At 25.5% G+C, this 17,150-nt stretch overlaps 1 protein-coding gene across 2 annotated transcripts; it reads right to left on the bottom strand.

The window, feature by feature from the left end:
• Positions 1-3,034: 3,034 nt before the first annotated feature.
• LOC111033466 (copine-8-like) lies at positions 3,035-16,724 on the bottom strand. 2 transcript variants are annotated; one of them, XM_022314205.1, is made up of 10 exons: positions 16,657-16,724; positions 9,920-10,061; positions 9,729-9,854; positions 9,516-9,673; positions 9,225-9,451; positions 8,862-8,944; positions 7,902-8,016; positions 7,446-7,673; positions 6,063-6,241; positions 3,035-3,517 (listed from the first exon to the last, which is right to left on the bottom strand). In XM_022314205.1, exons 1-10 carry the CDS (start codon positions 16,722-16,724, stop codon positions 3,230-3,232), a joined length of 1,614 nt encoding a protein of 537 aa, XP_022169897.1. In that variant the 3' UTR covers positions 3,035-3,229. The 2 variants fall into 2 exon arrangements, with proteins under 2 accessions (XP_022169897.1, XP_022169895.1); XM_022314203.1 differs by lacking the exon at positions 3,035-3,517 and adding an exon at positions 5,395-5,945.
• Positions 16,725-17,150: the final 426 nt, after the last annotated feature.

Raw genomic sequence — 17,150 nt, 5'->3', positions numbered from 1 at the left:
ATATTCATATTGATTGAAATTGGTGAAATTTGAACATCAAACGCTTCTAAAAAAATTGTACCGATGTACTTTCAATATTTTTGAATTGCTACAAAACCACTTATGTAGGATCGTAAATAAAAAATTCAAACTTTTTATTTTTAGGTAAATTATTATCAACGCTTAAATAAAAACTAAAAATTTCAATGATCGCATATGCCTATAAATAGCTTAAAATGAGTATAAATATTTTTTTTAAAGTCATCAAGTATAGATAGTATGGTAAGATAATTGGTGGAATGTTTCAAGGTTTTTACAATCAATATTTTTTAAATAACTAAAATTGGTTGAGGATAAATCATTATTACCTATCTAGTAAATATACAGGGTCGTAAAAATTTCAAGCGCCCATTAAATAATTATGTGGCATTACACTTGAGTTAATATAATTTTTCATTAAATAAACTTATTATGACTATTTTTGATATTTTTCAAGTGCACTAAAACAAGTTTAGCTCTCTTGTATTACATTTTCAAATTTTTTTTTTAACCATGAACAAAAATGTTATCATACTTAAATCATCAAAAAACAACTAAATAAAAATAAACAATTTAAAGTATAAATAAATCTAGTAAATGTGTTTTCCCTTAATTTTTTTTAATAGGTTCTGAGAATTTTCAATATTGACCTTTTTAAAGTACCATCTAGATTTCATATTTTTTCTACCAGAAACAAATCTCAAAGTTGAAAATTTAAGCATTTTTCTACTATAAACCGTGTACAAAAACAAAAACACATTTCGCTTTGCTTAGTTTATAAAAGACATAACCATTTATTTAAAATTATGAATAGTATATATATTGGTTTTACAATTTGTCATTTGATGGACTATCTCCTTTGGAGAAATATTACATATAATTTAACTTGGTAAAGTTTATCTTAATAGTTGCAAATAATATTAAAATGTACTACTCAGATTAAATTATTTGTGACAGCCAATAATTACTTGGATGATTTCTGATCGCATTTTGCAGGCCTCTTCCAATAAGAGTTTATTTTTACAATTGAAATAATATAATCTATCAATTGTTAAAATAAGCTTCTGTAGGTAATAGGTATTAAATATTAATAGATGTATAAATTAATCCTAATAATTGATTAGTATATTAATCCATCTATTAAGTAATATATTATAGCATTAGACATTTGTAATATAGATAGATAATTTTTTTTTAATCACAATCATGACTAATTGAACTATATTGTACGTTTGTAAATAAGTTATCAAATTAACTTATTGTGTTCTTTGTAATTGCCCAAGCTTTTAATTTAAAAACAAATCTGAAGTTGGGACTAAGTATGGACAAAGCATAGTTCTAATTTAGAATAATGGTACTTCAAAACATACATATTATTTATGATTAAAGAGGCATATACTTAAACTTGGTGGCGTGTCGCAGTGCATTGTGCATTTTTAAGTCAATAATAAGAGAAAGAAGAAATAAACAACGGCTTTATATATTTAGCCATGAAATCATAGACCTCATATCATAGAATAGATTTAATCTATTCTGTGGTTATACTAAAGTATACTTAAAAAAAAAATTTTAGTATATCTATGCATGAAATAATAAACATTGTATTATTTAAATCACTTAAATCTAAAATTCTCAACCTTGGTAAAAATAAGATGAAATATAATGATTTTAATTAGTAAAACAGTTTATACTAAAATATATGACAATCTGAAAGGTATTATTCTGATTAAAACATTCTGTGCATACCAATATAAGTAGATATATTATATATTAGGTATCTTATAATGTATATTCTTAAAACTTATAAGTAACTAGTACCATTGATTATGAATAGTATTAATACTGCTACATTAAATATATTGTATTGTTAACAATATATTATACAAGTATATTTCAGTAATTCATGCAGTAAATTCACATTTATATTAATAAATAATATTATAAATAAAGTTATTTAAAAAATACGCTTAAATTACCCACATAATATTATTAATATAGGTAATACACCCCAGCGCTTTATTTGAAATTATTTAGGTTACCATTAGTCAAAAGAAATAGAAAATACTATTTACCCCAAATGATAAAAAATAAAAAACCTGATTAAACAGCAAATTTTAATTTTATCAAATGGTGAAAAATTTAAGAAACATGCTACCTAATAATATTTACACATCATATTTTAAATGAATATACCCTACATTAATGTTAATCAATAAGTACTTTTTGAAGGTATAAAAGAATTATACAGATTCATTGCAATTTCAATAAAATATTTATAAATTAATATTTTGTTTTAAACTCATTTTCTCAAATCAGAAACTATAAGACCAAGATATCCAAAGATACTTACGATTTGGTTTTTTGCTATTATTATAAGCTCTTATTTCAATTTCAATTTACTTTTACAAATATTAAACATTTTAGTTGGAAATTCCTACTTTGTTTTTACTCGTTTGCTTTGATCATTTTAATTTATGACTTTTAAACTAAATGTTGTAGGTAATAAATAAAGTCATGCAAGTATAATTTGACATCGGCACTTTATTAATATCTAATGATAATAACTTTAAACATATAAATGACGATATTGACAAAAATTAACAAATATCATGTATATATAAATAGTACACTAAATTAAATAAGTACATTAATTAAACGTGTTTGTGTAGCATGATGTATAGTAAAAATTACATAAATAATTAAATTAAGTATGTTGTAATAGAAAAATACATGCAAAATTGGTAATTGTATAGTTTTAGTACATATTTTTAGTAAGCACCAATGATATATTTTTAATGCTTAGTTCCAATGATTAAATATATTTTTTAAAAGGGAGTAAATGCGATTGTTGTGACATTGAGCATATTGTTGTATAATAATAAAGTAATAATAAATTCGTTTAAATAAAATGTGACTAGATTATAATATAACACAAAAATGATTTTAAGTCATTTGATAAGTTTGTTTTGATATATTAATATAATAGTTATCATGTATATATAAATATAAAGGTAATAATATAAAATTAAAAAAAAAACGATTTAGTGTGAAGAACATAAATACAATAATAATTATAATAAATTTTAATGGCAGTCTCAAGAGTTCAATGAAAGCACATAAAAATTAGTGTTGTGACACAATAAATTATACAACGCAAAAATTGAAAAAAGTGATTGGTGTTCACATTTTTTTCAGCATGTTTTAAGTAGTATTAATGCAAATTGTCAGGAACAATGTTACGACTTTTCATGTATCCAACAAGTTGTGCTGGTATTTCGGCTAAAACTTCCCGGGCTAGGTATGATTTAGCATTCATTGGATTTTCAATTTGTTGAAAGTTTTTAAATGGCACAAACTGCACTATATCTCTGGCCGCACGGACTCCATTGACTTCTAGCTTAACTGTGTCACCATCCAATTCTTCCATCGATTGGAAATCAGCATTTCCCACTCCTACAATGATAATGGACAGTGGCAGCGTGGAAGCTTTGATTATCGCCTATAGAATATAATCTGATTTATCAATCTAGTTTTCTAATTATGATACTAACAGCTATAGTAAGTATGTAATAATTTTTGGTGAAAGTGGAAAGATCTGGATCAATTGAGTTAAAAGAATTCTCAGAGAATTATTGATTTTGAACATTGGTAAAAAATTTTAACAAAAAACAAATTACCATACATGATATATAAATGTTACCTATATATAGGTATACACAGATAATTTGCAGTGTTTTCTTTATTGGCATTCATTAATAGATACAATAGAAATCACAATATAAACTAAACAATGTAAAGCAAACAACAAATAGGTTATAATTATTAAAATTAACAATAGTGTATTGATTGTGCTAAATGTGTTTCATGAAAGGACCTTTATCAGTTACAGTTTTGATTAAATTAATTTTTAGTGACCCAAGTAGTGTGGGTTTCGAAAGAGAACATACTTAAAATTAAAATGTATTTATAATGTAGATCAACAACAATATACATTTATGTTTATTTCATTCATTAGATATATGACAATAATTATTATTAAATGGTCCCATTAATAAAACTATTATTCTAGCCATGAATTAATAACATGGAATACGATTACTATTACAATTAAATGATTGCACTTTTTAATAGCTCATATAAAATATATATATTCTTATAAGTTTTCTGTAATAGTGTTCATCTGGTTTATATAGTAATGTTTGGGATTATTGGAAATAAAGACAATTATTTAATTAAAATAAATTGTTTAGGTTCCTTTCAAAAGAAAAAAAAAATAATAGAGTAATTTATAACTTACATGATAAAGGTCTTTTCAAACTATAATTATATTTTTAAAAAGATTAGAGTACAAATTTAAAAAAATTATAATAGTTTTTGTATAAGATATAGTTTATACTGAACTAAAAAAAAATAAACAATTTGTAATATTTATTTTACAATTTATTAAAATGTTGAAGTAGACACACCTAATAAAATAATTCATATTAGATTGACTGGATAATATTATTAAACATTAATCAGGTAACAGAAATTCCATATTATTATTAACATATTTTAGATTAAGAATGTATATTAGGTCTGTCTGAATAAACTATATTGCACATAGTTTTATTATTTAGAAATTCTTGTTCCCAAAAATGTTAGATTTTAATTTATAAAATCATAAATGAAAAAAATATACTATTTACTGAACTTTTTCTCAAATTTTAGTATCTGAAGTATTTAAAGCTCAAGATGGATGAATCTATATTGATTTAACTGATTGAAAATCAAGCTGATATATGAAAATAAAATACTTACTCAGTGTACATTTTTTTTTATAACAAGAGTTTTAACCTTAACTTTATGTGGTAAACAAAACTAAATTTTTAAACAATTTTGGAAAAACTGTATCACAAGAATTAATTAATACATGACATTTTTAAATATATAATACTCAAACAAAATATTTCCACTGTAAAATTCAATTATTCAATATTAATTTTCTTTGGATTTGTTACATACAAGTTATAGTTAAATTGTAAAAAATTAAAAATATTTTTAGTTGTAGCAGAATTGAGCACAGATTGTAAATATTCTTTAAGTAATAAAAAAAAGTTTCTTTTGTATACAAATTTAAAACAAAACATGATAAATAAAATAAATTTAATATAATAACCTAATGCTGGTTTGCATGAACAATCACTAAACATTTAACAAATTAATAAATATACCATGGCTAAAGGTCATTTATACATTATTTAGAAGTTCATCAAAATGTTAACCATGCAATTTGGAATAATCACATTAAAAAAACTTATTAATAAATAATTTAATAACAATAAAACAAAACAAAATCTGAAAGATAGTCAAGTATTTAAATAACATTATGACTATAGTAGTACAATAAAATTATAAATATTTCCTTGGAATAAATGCATACAAATTCAACAGTTTTTTGTTTTCAGACTTATGAAAAATACCAGTTAAGATTAAATATTTTGTAAGCAATTAGCACAAAAGTAAAAAGGATTAATAATTAATCAGATGAGTATAAGATAAATGTAAAACTGTCACAAATAATTGAAATAGAATTAATATGATTTTTGTGGCACACAACTTAAAGACCTATGATCTATAATAAATATATAAAACTTTTATTTTTTTAAGTTCTTTGGAATGATATTTTTAGACTTCATGTAGCCTACAATCTGATTGGGTATTTCAGCAAGCACCTCTCGCGCTAAATTTGCCTTGGCTAAAGTTGGATTATCACATGACTGGAAATCTTTAAATGATACAAATTGTGTAATGTCTCTAGATGCGCGTACACCATTGACTTCTAATGGGACTGTATCAGCATCCAGTTCTTCCATCGCGTCAAAATCTGCATTACCTACCCCCACTATGATAATTGACATAGGCAAAGACGACGCATTGATTATGGCCTAAATAATATTAGTTAAAAATGAGCAAAACCCCGTACATCTACATTTATGAGAGCTTATATTTATCACTTCTAAGCATAAAGACAAATAATAATAAACATAAGTGATCATAAATACCTGTTTAGTGTGGAACATATCGGTTATCACACCATCAGTAATGATTAGCAGAATAAAATACTGTGTTCCATCTTGGTATGCTTGGGCAAACTTTGCAACATGGTTAATTACTGGACTAAAGTTAGTTGGACCAAATAACTGAACACTCCTAATGCAATGGTGGTATGCATTGATCACACCTTAAAATTTAACATCAGTTTAAATTGAATTTATGAATAACTAAAAAAATTACATTAAGAGGACGCCACACCCGCATGCGTTGTCTCCTTCTTACAAACTTGTAACATACTAAATTTACGCTCAGCAGTTCAAGTTTTATGCCGTTAGCTTAAAAATTAGAGTGAATTAACCTATTATGAAACTTGATGGTAAGAACTTTATCCGTGTTTTGTTGGAAGTTTTTTTTACGATACTTCAGTTTTTAAGCGAGGTATGCTTGTATGATAAATGTAAATTAAAAATGCTCATAACTCACTTAAAAACTGAATTATTGTAAAAAAACTTCCAACAAAACACAGATAAAGTTCTCACCATCAAGTTTCATAATAGGTTAATTCACTCTAATTTCTAAGCTAACGGCATACAACTTGAACTGATGAGCGTAAATTTGGTATGTTACTCGTTTGTAAGACGGAGACAACGCATGCGGGTGTGGCGTCCTCTTAATATAAGCCAATGAGCACCGTAATCTATTTTGTAACCTACATTAATTTATACTCTCAGTTATTGGTGAATTTATTATTAATGTTATAAATAATTTACTGTACTACCCCGAGGTATCCATTTAACATAAGACACTTGTTATTTTAAAATAATGTTAATGTTTCTAAAAATATATTTTTCACCATTGTTTTTAGTTTTTAATTTTCTTTTAATAAGAACTTTTATTTTTAAATCAATATTCCAAAGTAGAATATTTTCAGGAAATACATCAAAACATATAAAATTGAATTTTGGACAATTAGCTTATGATTAATAATAACAGCTTAAAAAAACTAGTGTCTATAGCCGTGGTTATAAGTATTTAAAGTTTGGAGGAGTGGAGTGATAAAGTAGTACTTTACAAAAATATGTTGGTTCACTACGTCTCTACTCCTAAACTTTAAATACTTTTAATTAATAAACGACTTGTTCAAAATTTGATTTAAATAGATCAAAATACTCTTAATAATTTTCTTTTCATTATGAAATTAAAAATATATGTTGTCATCTAAAAGAGTAAAAATATAATTTTTGCCCAAAAATGTCGATTGTAACAACTTAAAATTATGTAAAAGAAGTATTTTAAAAAAATTTTAGTGTTCACTGATATAATTAGTGTCTTACGTTAAAAGGATCACCCCATATTGGACTTGGAATCAAATTTATATTTTATATTTTTACCTTCAATTCCAGAGCAGTATGGATCACTTGCTTGCAAATTCAAGAAAAACTCGTGGGAAACTTCTCCGTGCGGTGGAATTCGAGCACCAAAACCCAGAGCTGGAAACACTTTATCACTATCATAGTCTTGAATAATATCGCCTACAGCTAGAAGTGCTTGTTCGTATTGATTGGGTCTGTTACTAAGGTAATGTAATGAATTGTGATCTTTTGGGTCTCCATTAGATGCTGTTAATTAAAATACCACAAAGATTATATTAAATTTGATGAATAATAACTATTAATTTGTTTGGATGCTAAAATTAAAAACAGTCTGATACATAGATTTCTGCAATTGTATAAGTGTATAACACATTTTTATTAACAAGTACAATTGTGAATCTAATCTATAGATCTATAAATAAAATGTTTGAATTTCATTATTTAAATTTAATAGATATTAGTGTAAAATCTCACCCGTGAAATCTATAGCAACAGTACAATTTATCTGTGTACCATTCATTATGTAATCAAGGAATGTGAATGTCTTTTTCAACTCAAAATGATTCAGACGTATGCTTCCACAAATTCTCTGAAATATTTTAGAAATTGACATAATTAAGCATCATTGTTAGTTTACTACAGTATTTCCAACTTATTTAACTTCTTTGGATTAATAATGGCATCTATACATTGGTAGTATCAGAACAAAATTTGAACAATGCAACACATTTTAAGATAACATACAAAAGTTTTTTTGTGGCAGTTTTTATAATAAATTAAAGGGTTAAACTGTTTAAAGAGTAAAAATTTGTTATCTTACACGTTTTATGTTACATCATTTTAAATTAATTTGTTTACTAAACATAATCACACAATTTACCTATTTTATTTATTAAAATAATCTTAAAATTAAAAAATTATATATTTTTTTTGAAATGTTAATATTTTGGATAGTTTCACTGTAATACAGTGTTTTGAGTAATTCAATAGTAAATTGATATGATACAAAGTTAAATTTTATCATTTTATAAATTTTAGATCTATTTTTTTTTAAATTCTTAAAAATTTTAATTAATTTTCTTATATTATGTTTAAGAACTTGACATAGTAACCTACTAACTTATGTAATTAATACATAAACTATTTTAGGAGTTCCGACAACAGATGGTTTCTTCCCTCATGTTACATATACCTTGAAAATTAGTTAATAATATGTATTTACAAATTCTAAATGTATTCCTAAATTTTTGTTATGGAGTGTATTTTTTAAAATTAATTTATTCACAAAGATTTTAAACTAAACATGCTAAATGCAAAATTTGTTACTATAATAGTTGCTTAAAAATATGTTAAATACATTTTAAGTTATTAAATTATTAAATTAATATACTAAACTAGTCTTCAATTTATTTAAAATATTACAATGTTACTTACAGATGACTTAGGTTTGACACATTTATGATCATTTTCTGGTCCGGGTCCTTTTTTCAATTGATTCATTGTAACATGAAATTCTCCTGCAATATTACACTTCTTAATACAAATGTTTACATGCAAGATAAAAATATTTAAATAATAATTTGATTATTTTATTCTTCATTTTTGTTGAAAATAAATAACGGGCAATCAATGGTAAATGGAAGCTGTTACTTATTATGAAATATTAAAATTATCAAGATTGTATATTTATTAAAATTCTTTACACATTTTAAAAATAAACATAACATTTTGAATTTTAAGCTAAATAATTTTTTAGTTTTGCTGATATCGATTGACATTTATAAAATCAACATTTACCTATCAATGAATGATTTCCATTGTATTTGAAATGATAACACACTACTTTAATGTCTCTATCAAAATCAGTACCACACAAAGAACGGACAGGTAGAGTTATTGGTTTCCAAGTAGGATTGTTTGTCCAATTAACAACTTCAGTTCTATACACTAATTGATACTGTCCATCTTCACCAACTTTAAACAATTCTAAAAATGGATAAGCTTTGGCAATCCAAGAAAAAAATCTAAAAAAGTAATAAATAAGAATAAATACATATTAAATTTATATTGGAATATTTATACACATACTTTGATACCCAATCACTTCGCTCTAAATCTTTTCCATTAAAATGTAAAGTGACTTCATCATGACATGCTGGGAGTTCTTCTGCTTTTACAATCACTTGACCTTTGTTATTAGTTTTCACTCCTTTTAGAGGTAATGTAAGAGTCACTGAAGACACAATCTAAAAAATTGAAAATAAGTATGATGTTTAATGACTAATAAAATTAATATATTACATGTCCAAGAGTGGATTCACACGACCCCAAAAAATCTTGAGATTTCAGATCATGCAAGTTTGAATCTACATCATACACTTCAAATTTTATCAATTGCTGAACTTCAAAACGATATAACACATGCACCTAGAAAAAGGTACAGACAATTGTGTTATAATTTAATTTTTTTTATTAATAAATAAACATATTACTTTTGTAACAAAATTAGGGTTTAGGGAATTATTAATACATTCGGTACGACAAATTTCAATCCATTTGGTAGTTTCTGGTGTTTTCATAAAGACAACACACATTGGATCAGATTTGGAAAATACATCACAGTCCAATAAGTTTCTGAAAACAAAAAAGGTGTTTATATTATAATACAATAAAATATCAATCAAAAATAAATATAATAGAAATTTTGGATTATTTTTTTATTGTTAGTTATTATTAACAGTTTTTCTATCTGTACTAAAATGATTACTCCAGATTTTCAAAACTAAAATTATAATTACATTTTTTGTGTCGGTAAGAAACATGTTGTTTTTAAACTTTAGACAACTTCTAGTTATAAATCAATAATAAATGTCTTTAGTTTAAATTTGAATATATGTTAGAAAAAATAATAATAAATAAATAGCTCAACATCATACAAATATTGAAATAATTATATTTTATACTTATAATTTTAAATTGTATGAAAGTTAACCGAGTACTTAATAAAATGTTATTCTAAAATGTCACAAAAATAGAAAATTAAGATGAATCATTATTTATTTATTTATATTATATTGTATCATATTATATTTAAGCAATTTATCTTATTTAATATTTATACTTAGATATTTTTTTCTTAGAGATAAGTGTTTTAATCTCGGTTTTAATAGACCTTTTTTTCAATGAATCACTCTCAATGAGTCATGATTCTGTCCTTGATAGAAACCAAAATTTTTACACAACTATTAATGAAATGATTGAAACAAATATTAAAAATATTTGCTATGATTCATTCTCATAATATATTAAAACTAAGTACTAACTAAAAATAAATTTCAACATAAAAATTACCAACCATGATTTTCAAATTTGGTAATGTAATTTGATTATATTACAAATTTTTAATAGTAAGACAGCTTGTCTTATAGACAGTTATATACCTATTAAAACCATACATTTAAAAAACTTTAGATACCCATCCTTATTTTCTATTTAAATTTGCTTTCAGTAAAATCACTATTTGGAGTATTAAATTAAAAATGTTATATAATGGCTCAACAGCTTTATGTGGACCATGCCTAGAAAACAGCTTCTTCTTAACTCCAAAAGAGGGGTCCTTTACTCTTTACTAAATAAAAATTCAAACAAAGTCCTAACTAATCTTTTATACATTATTAATGCCAAATTAGGCTTACAGAATATAACATTGTAAATGATATTTTATACATGACGTCTTTAACTGCCTACAATTCTTGTAATCCCAAACATGATTAATGTCAATTTTTTTTACTGATTGTGGTATAATGAGCAATCTATTAACCTAGGACACTCATTATTTTAGAAACTATAGTTGAGGCTCAATGATTTGAATATCAAGAAGAATAAAAATAAATTTGGCATATATAGGTTAAAACACTTCAAGGGACAAGGTAAAAATTTGAGCTACCTATTGAGAATCAACTGTATTAACATTTTTATAAAAAATATATTTTTAGATTTTTTGTTATTGACAAAATGCATTTTTAATTCCTTATTGAAGAGCAAAATTTTTTTTTAGGTGTACTTTGATGCAAACAAATTTAATATTTAAGAGTAGTTTATAAGTTATAAGTATTTAAAGCTTAGATGAGTGGAGTGGTACAAGTCACCCAGCAAAATGTCAGTCCATTACTCCGCTGATTAAAACTTTAAATACAGTAGACGCAGCTTATAATATTCACATTGGGACCAGCACAAAGTGAGTCTTATAACCGAATGAATCTTATAGGCGAAGTGGAAAAAAAAATTAATTACATATTTATGAATTTTATTTTACTACATATTTTTCTTTAATTTTAATACTCTAATACATATTACATATGACATACGTATTATTGAATAAATTAAAAAAATTCTGGTAAAAAAATTAAAATTACAATACAAGTAAAAAATAATTATACATAAATATGTATAATATGTACGCATTAATAACAAATTATAAAAGATGTACCTATTTATTATTTATGGAAAAAAATTGTGATTTTTTTTTAAGTTATAATTATAAACTAATATTCCGGAAATATATTGGAAAATGTGAAAGACGATACAATTTGTTGTACATACACACATAATAAAGCAAAAAACATTAATTTATTTCTAAATTTTGACCAAAAATGTTTATTTTTTACCATTTTTTTTACAATATTTGAGTCTTATAAACGAATTGTTAAGTCTTATAACCGAATTTTTTATAACGTATTTGGATACGTCTGGACCGTTTCAGACAATTTTGAGTCTAATAAGCGACTGAACCTTATATCCGTGAGTCTTATAAGCGGAGTCCACTGTACTTACTTATAAGTTATAACTAATAAGCTACTTGTAAAAAATTTGATTTTTATAGATCGAAATATTCTGTATATGAAATTGAAAATATAAATTTTATGATAGTTATGTAAAAAAAAATTATTGAAAACATTAGTGTTCTATGAAATAATCAGTGTTTTATATTAAATGCATCATCCAGTGTATTAAAATATTATTAATGTAAAAAAATATATATTTTTTTAATATTTTTGATACATAATACGAACAACTTTAGTAAAATCTAAAATGTATAGATTAATTGAATACTTATTTATAACCGCCAGTTGAATTGTATTTATGAATATATTTTATTTTATTTTAATTGGCAATTACAAAAATATAGACGAATCAGAATATTGTAAAATGAATGTAATAAATAATAACACAAAATAACATCATTATAACATATCATACATCATTGATTAATAACTAGAATTACTATTTATAAAATCAATAATATAGACATGTAGCTACTGGTTTTGTTTTCAAATACATTAAATTTAATAATTATTTGTTTTGAATAGATTGTGGATGTAACATTGGATTTAAATACCTATTTGATATAATGTTATTTTTAAAATGTAGGTAGTTTAATATGTAGTTAATCTGATTAGCTCTGACATTTACTATTAATATAAAACACACACAATTAAAATATAAACACTATAATAATGTTTTGTTCTACAATGACCACATCACAGAATCACTGCTAAAGAACCCTTTTTCATCTTATTTTATTACCTAATGTCATGGCTTAACGAATGTTAATTACAGTAGCGTACACAGATATTTTCAATGGAAAGGGTTATATGAAAAAATATATTTATATAACCAAAGTATGTATTTGTACAACAAAACTATGTATATAAGTATGTGCAAAAAAGTTGAAAATATGTATTATCAAAATAAAATTGAAGTGCTTAAAATATAAACATAAATATGTGATAAACAGTTCAAAATATGTATTATTGAGAAAATAAAATAATAAAATGTAATTAAAAAAAATGATTATTTTTCAAATTATCTTGATTGAAATTTATAACAAGAAGCATTATTAAATTTTCTAATTCAAAGGATCACCGGTTCTGTCGTAAAATTGCTTTATATCGTATACATACGTACCTATAACTAAGTCAAAAATACTTTCGGTCGACATCCCCAAACCAAAAATATTATACTACACATGTCGTAAGCTATTAAGTATTGGCTTACTTATGAACAGCTTTCAATCATTCTGAACTCTGAAGAAAACACGTGAAACTAGTAAAATTGTCTAAATATGTGAGAAAAAATTGGATAGTATTGTGAAATACGTAAAAACAAGTATTTATGCTACACATATGTAAAATTAATTTGACACTTGCAGAAATTGGTTTATTATGTTATAGTGAAAATATGTATTTACATATAAATCCATGCCTTACTTATTATTAGAGATGTTCCAGGTACTCAGCAATTACTCGATAGCCGGGTACTTGATATCATATTTAAGCCTAGGTACCCGGCGCAATACCTAGATTTTTAGCTGGTCCTTACTCGGTACCCGGCGAAATACTACATTTTCAACTCATGTCCGGTAACTGACAAACACTAATAATCTATGCATATATATAATATGCATACCTATGATTAATATAACGGGACGGATCTAAAATTCTAGAGTTATAAATTATTATTTATTTTGGTACATATTGGAATTTATAATTTTACTAAACATCAAGTCTAACTTAGGCATAAACTCACTAGAGGTGATATAAATAATGTAATAAGTCAATTTTTTTTTTAATAAAATGAAAATAAAGTAGTTTGCAATCAGGTGGGGAACACTTTGAAAACCGTATTAATTAATCAAATAAAGTATAAACATAACATTTATTTCCTTGTTATTTAATTATTATTATTAAACTACTTTATTTTCATTTTATTAAAAAAAAAAATTGACTTATTACATTATTTATATCACCTCTAGTAAGTTTATGCCTAAGTTAGATTTGATGTTTAGTAAAATTATAAATTGCCAATAATTAAAATCACAAAAGACCTGTAATGTTCAGCTGCGTATAACTCTGCGATTATAAAAGATATGAAAACCAAACTTATAAGGTATTCTAGGTATTATTCTGTAGAATAATACACAACCAAAATAACCCATACTAAATATTGAATTATTTTGAGTAATACGAGATTTAATTTTAAAAATTCCAACTTTTGATAAAAAAAATTTACTTTTTTCAATTTAATAATAATAATTTACATAAGTTTGGTTTAATTGCGTATGTTGGTTGAAAGGACAATTAAATAGCTTTAAAATAAAAATAAATTATGTTAAAATGTTGAAAAGTTTTGGAGTAACAAAAAAATCGGTGGTAGTTTTGGTTTGGTTTAAAAAAACTTAAATTGCCCATAACTCAAAAAAAAAAGTTAGACCCCCACTTTAAAGGTTATTTCTTCGTCATTTTAGGTATACTTTCATATGACGGCGGCCGGTCACTTCGCCCCGGGACACAAGGTATACTCAGGCTCACCTCTTATTAGTCTTATTTTTTTTATTTATTTATTATAATTGCAGAACTACCCAGTACTGAGTGTTTAAAGACTTAATTAATATTATTAAGAATCTATCAACCAGTAATAATTGGTAGTTGATAGTGCCTTGCTGTATATAGTACCCCATATTTTGTATTTACATTTCTACTCAGCCAATACTTGATACCCAGTTTATAGCAAATTTTTTACCCAGAACATAACTACTTATTATATATCAAAATGTTTTTTACATTTTTATACATTAACACATATATTAAAAGAATTCTAAGAGTGGGGGTTTAAACACACCCTTCTACTTGTGTACACCACTGGTTGATTAATAATTGTGTTTAGCCTACTAATATTTACTGACTATGGATTTGAATTAGATACACAATTTGTTATAAAGGTATTATATAAACATTTTCTTAACCTAATTTTAAATCATAATAATGTTTGTGTATTGCAAACAACATATCTGCTCTTTAAGAGTACTCTATATTCGCACGTGTTGCATAGAGTAATATTACTCTATGATGTGTTGTCCCTGTCTTACAAATGTACAGCAAAGAACGGACAGCTACACTCCTTCTGTATTGCTACAGGTTTTACCTCCTGCTGTAAAATTCTACAGCACATAGGCAAGTACTTTATCAGTCTCATGGCTTTTTTATAATTTGAAAAACATAAATAAAATTTAAGTCGTCAGTATCAGAACATGAGGTTTTTTTCATTTAATTATTAAAATTTATTGGTTAGTGTTATCAAAAAAATTAACACACTACAACACAGATAAAATTTTATATGTATTGTGGAATTTTAGGAATTCTACTATAAATACAGTGGTAGTATAGATGTCTCCCGCAAAATACTTTTTATTATGTAGTATATTTGTAAGACGAAGATAAAATACACGGGTGTGGCATTCCTTAACTTATGTTACATATAAATTAGTAATTACTAATGCTTAACGTTGTTAAAAATTAATGTATACATACAATAGTATGGTAGCTGGTTATTGGCAAACAATTTAACAAGAGCAGAATATGTATGTAGGAAATATTAATTAAATAAATTATAATTCATTTTTCTATTTTAAAGTAAAGTAATGAATATATTGAATGAGCGAAGTTTCCTGTTCAGGTTATGCCTATGTAGGTAATTGAATTGCCTTTGTCTTTGCCTTTGAACGGCTTTTTAGTTTTTATAGATATGAATGAGAATTTTTTAAGTAATAGTAATAAGTACAGCAAAATTAATAAACCTGACTAAATTTTAACACAAGATTAATAAGCAATGCCATCGACTAACATATTAGTTTATAATGGTTAACAACTTTTATGTGCATAATAAATCAGTTTGGTATATTAATAGTTAACTCTAAATTTTGGATTTTTGGTTCATTCTGTACTTGAGACACAGAAAACGATGGTGCAAACAAAAATTGGCCAGATGCCCAGATTATTAGTTTCTAATCATACTTGTAAAGCATTATACTTGTCAAATCATAGGTTAGATCATCTGTTAGGTTACCCATTATGTTAGTTCAGGTTTACACTCGCCTAACTCTCCCCCTCAGGCTATGAAACAGTCTCCTCCCAAAAAGGACTATTTCCAATCCCAAGAGGTTAATGACCAACAAAGACGTTCTCGAAAACTTGAGTTTGGCAATAGGAGCCGGTAAACATAGGGAGCAACTACATGTCATATTTAAAAGTGCAAATTCAAAGTAAAATTGATTAATAAAATGAAAAAAAAGGGTGTCCGATATACTAGAAGAGTTCTCACTACTAATACAGGTAGCACTGCAGCTATACTATTGTCTATTGATATTACGACAGTTAATCAAAACAATCACCTGCAAGACAGCGTCAGTTCGATTTCAGACGTGGGTTCGGTCGACGACCCAGGCTTAAACACGGCCATAGCAGCGGTGTTTCGGCGATGAGCTTTTTACAATTATAGTGAAGAATAGACGTTGACTGTCTTCAGCGTACTGAGGGCGTGTAGAAAAAACTATACCGTGCTTTACTCGGCCATGACTCACGTACTCACGTGTGATGGTATGTCTCAGATAACTGAAAACAGACAATATTGACTGAATTTTAAGTTTACAGGCTCGAATAGGCGTAATTAATGTTAGCGTGTGACTCAACGAGACAATAATATGATATTATCCTCAGTACGCGTCTACGCCTAACAACTAACAAGTGCCCCGCGCTGGCGCGCTATCACGATTCACGAACGGAACGTTATCAACGGAGAAAAAAAAATAATAATATTGCTATTTTCTAATGAAAACAAGAATGTATTATTAGAAGAGGACAAAAAAAACACGGACAACTAAAACAA

This window comes from Myzus persicae, unplaced genomic scaffold, assembly GCF_001856785.1.
Source record: "Myzus persicae strain clone G006 unplaced genomic scaffold, MPER_G0061.0, whole genome shotgun sequence".
NCBI lineage: Eukaryota > Metazoa > Arthropoda > Insecta > Hemiptera > Aphididae > Myzus > Myzus persicae.
The sequence above is the reverse complement of the archived record's forward strand: the minus strand, read 5'-3'. Positions and strand labels throughout refer to the sequence as shown.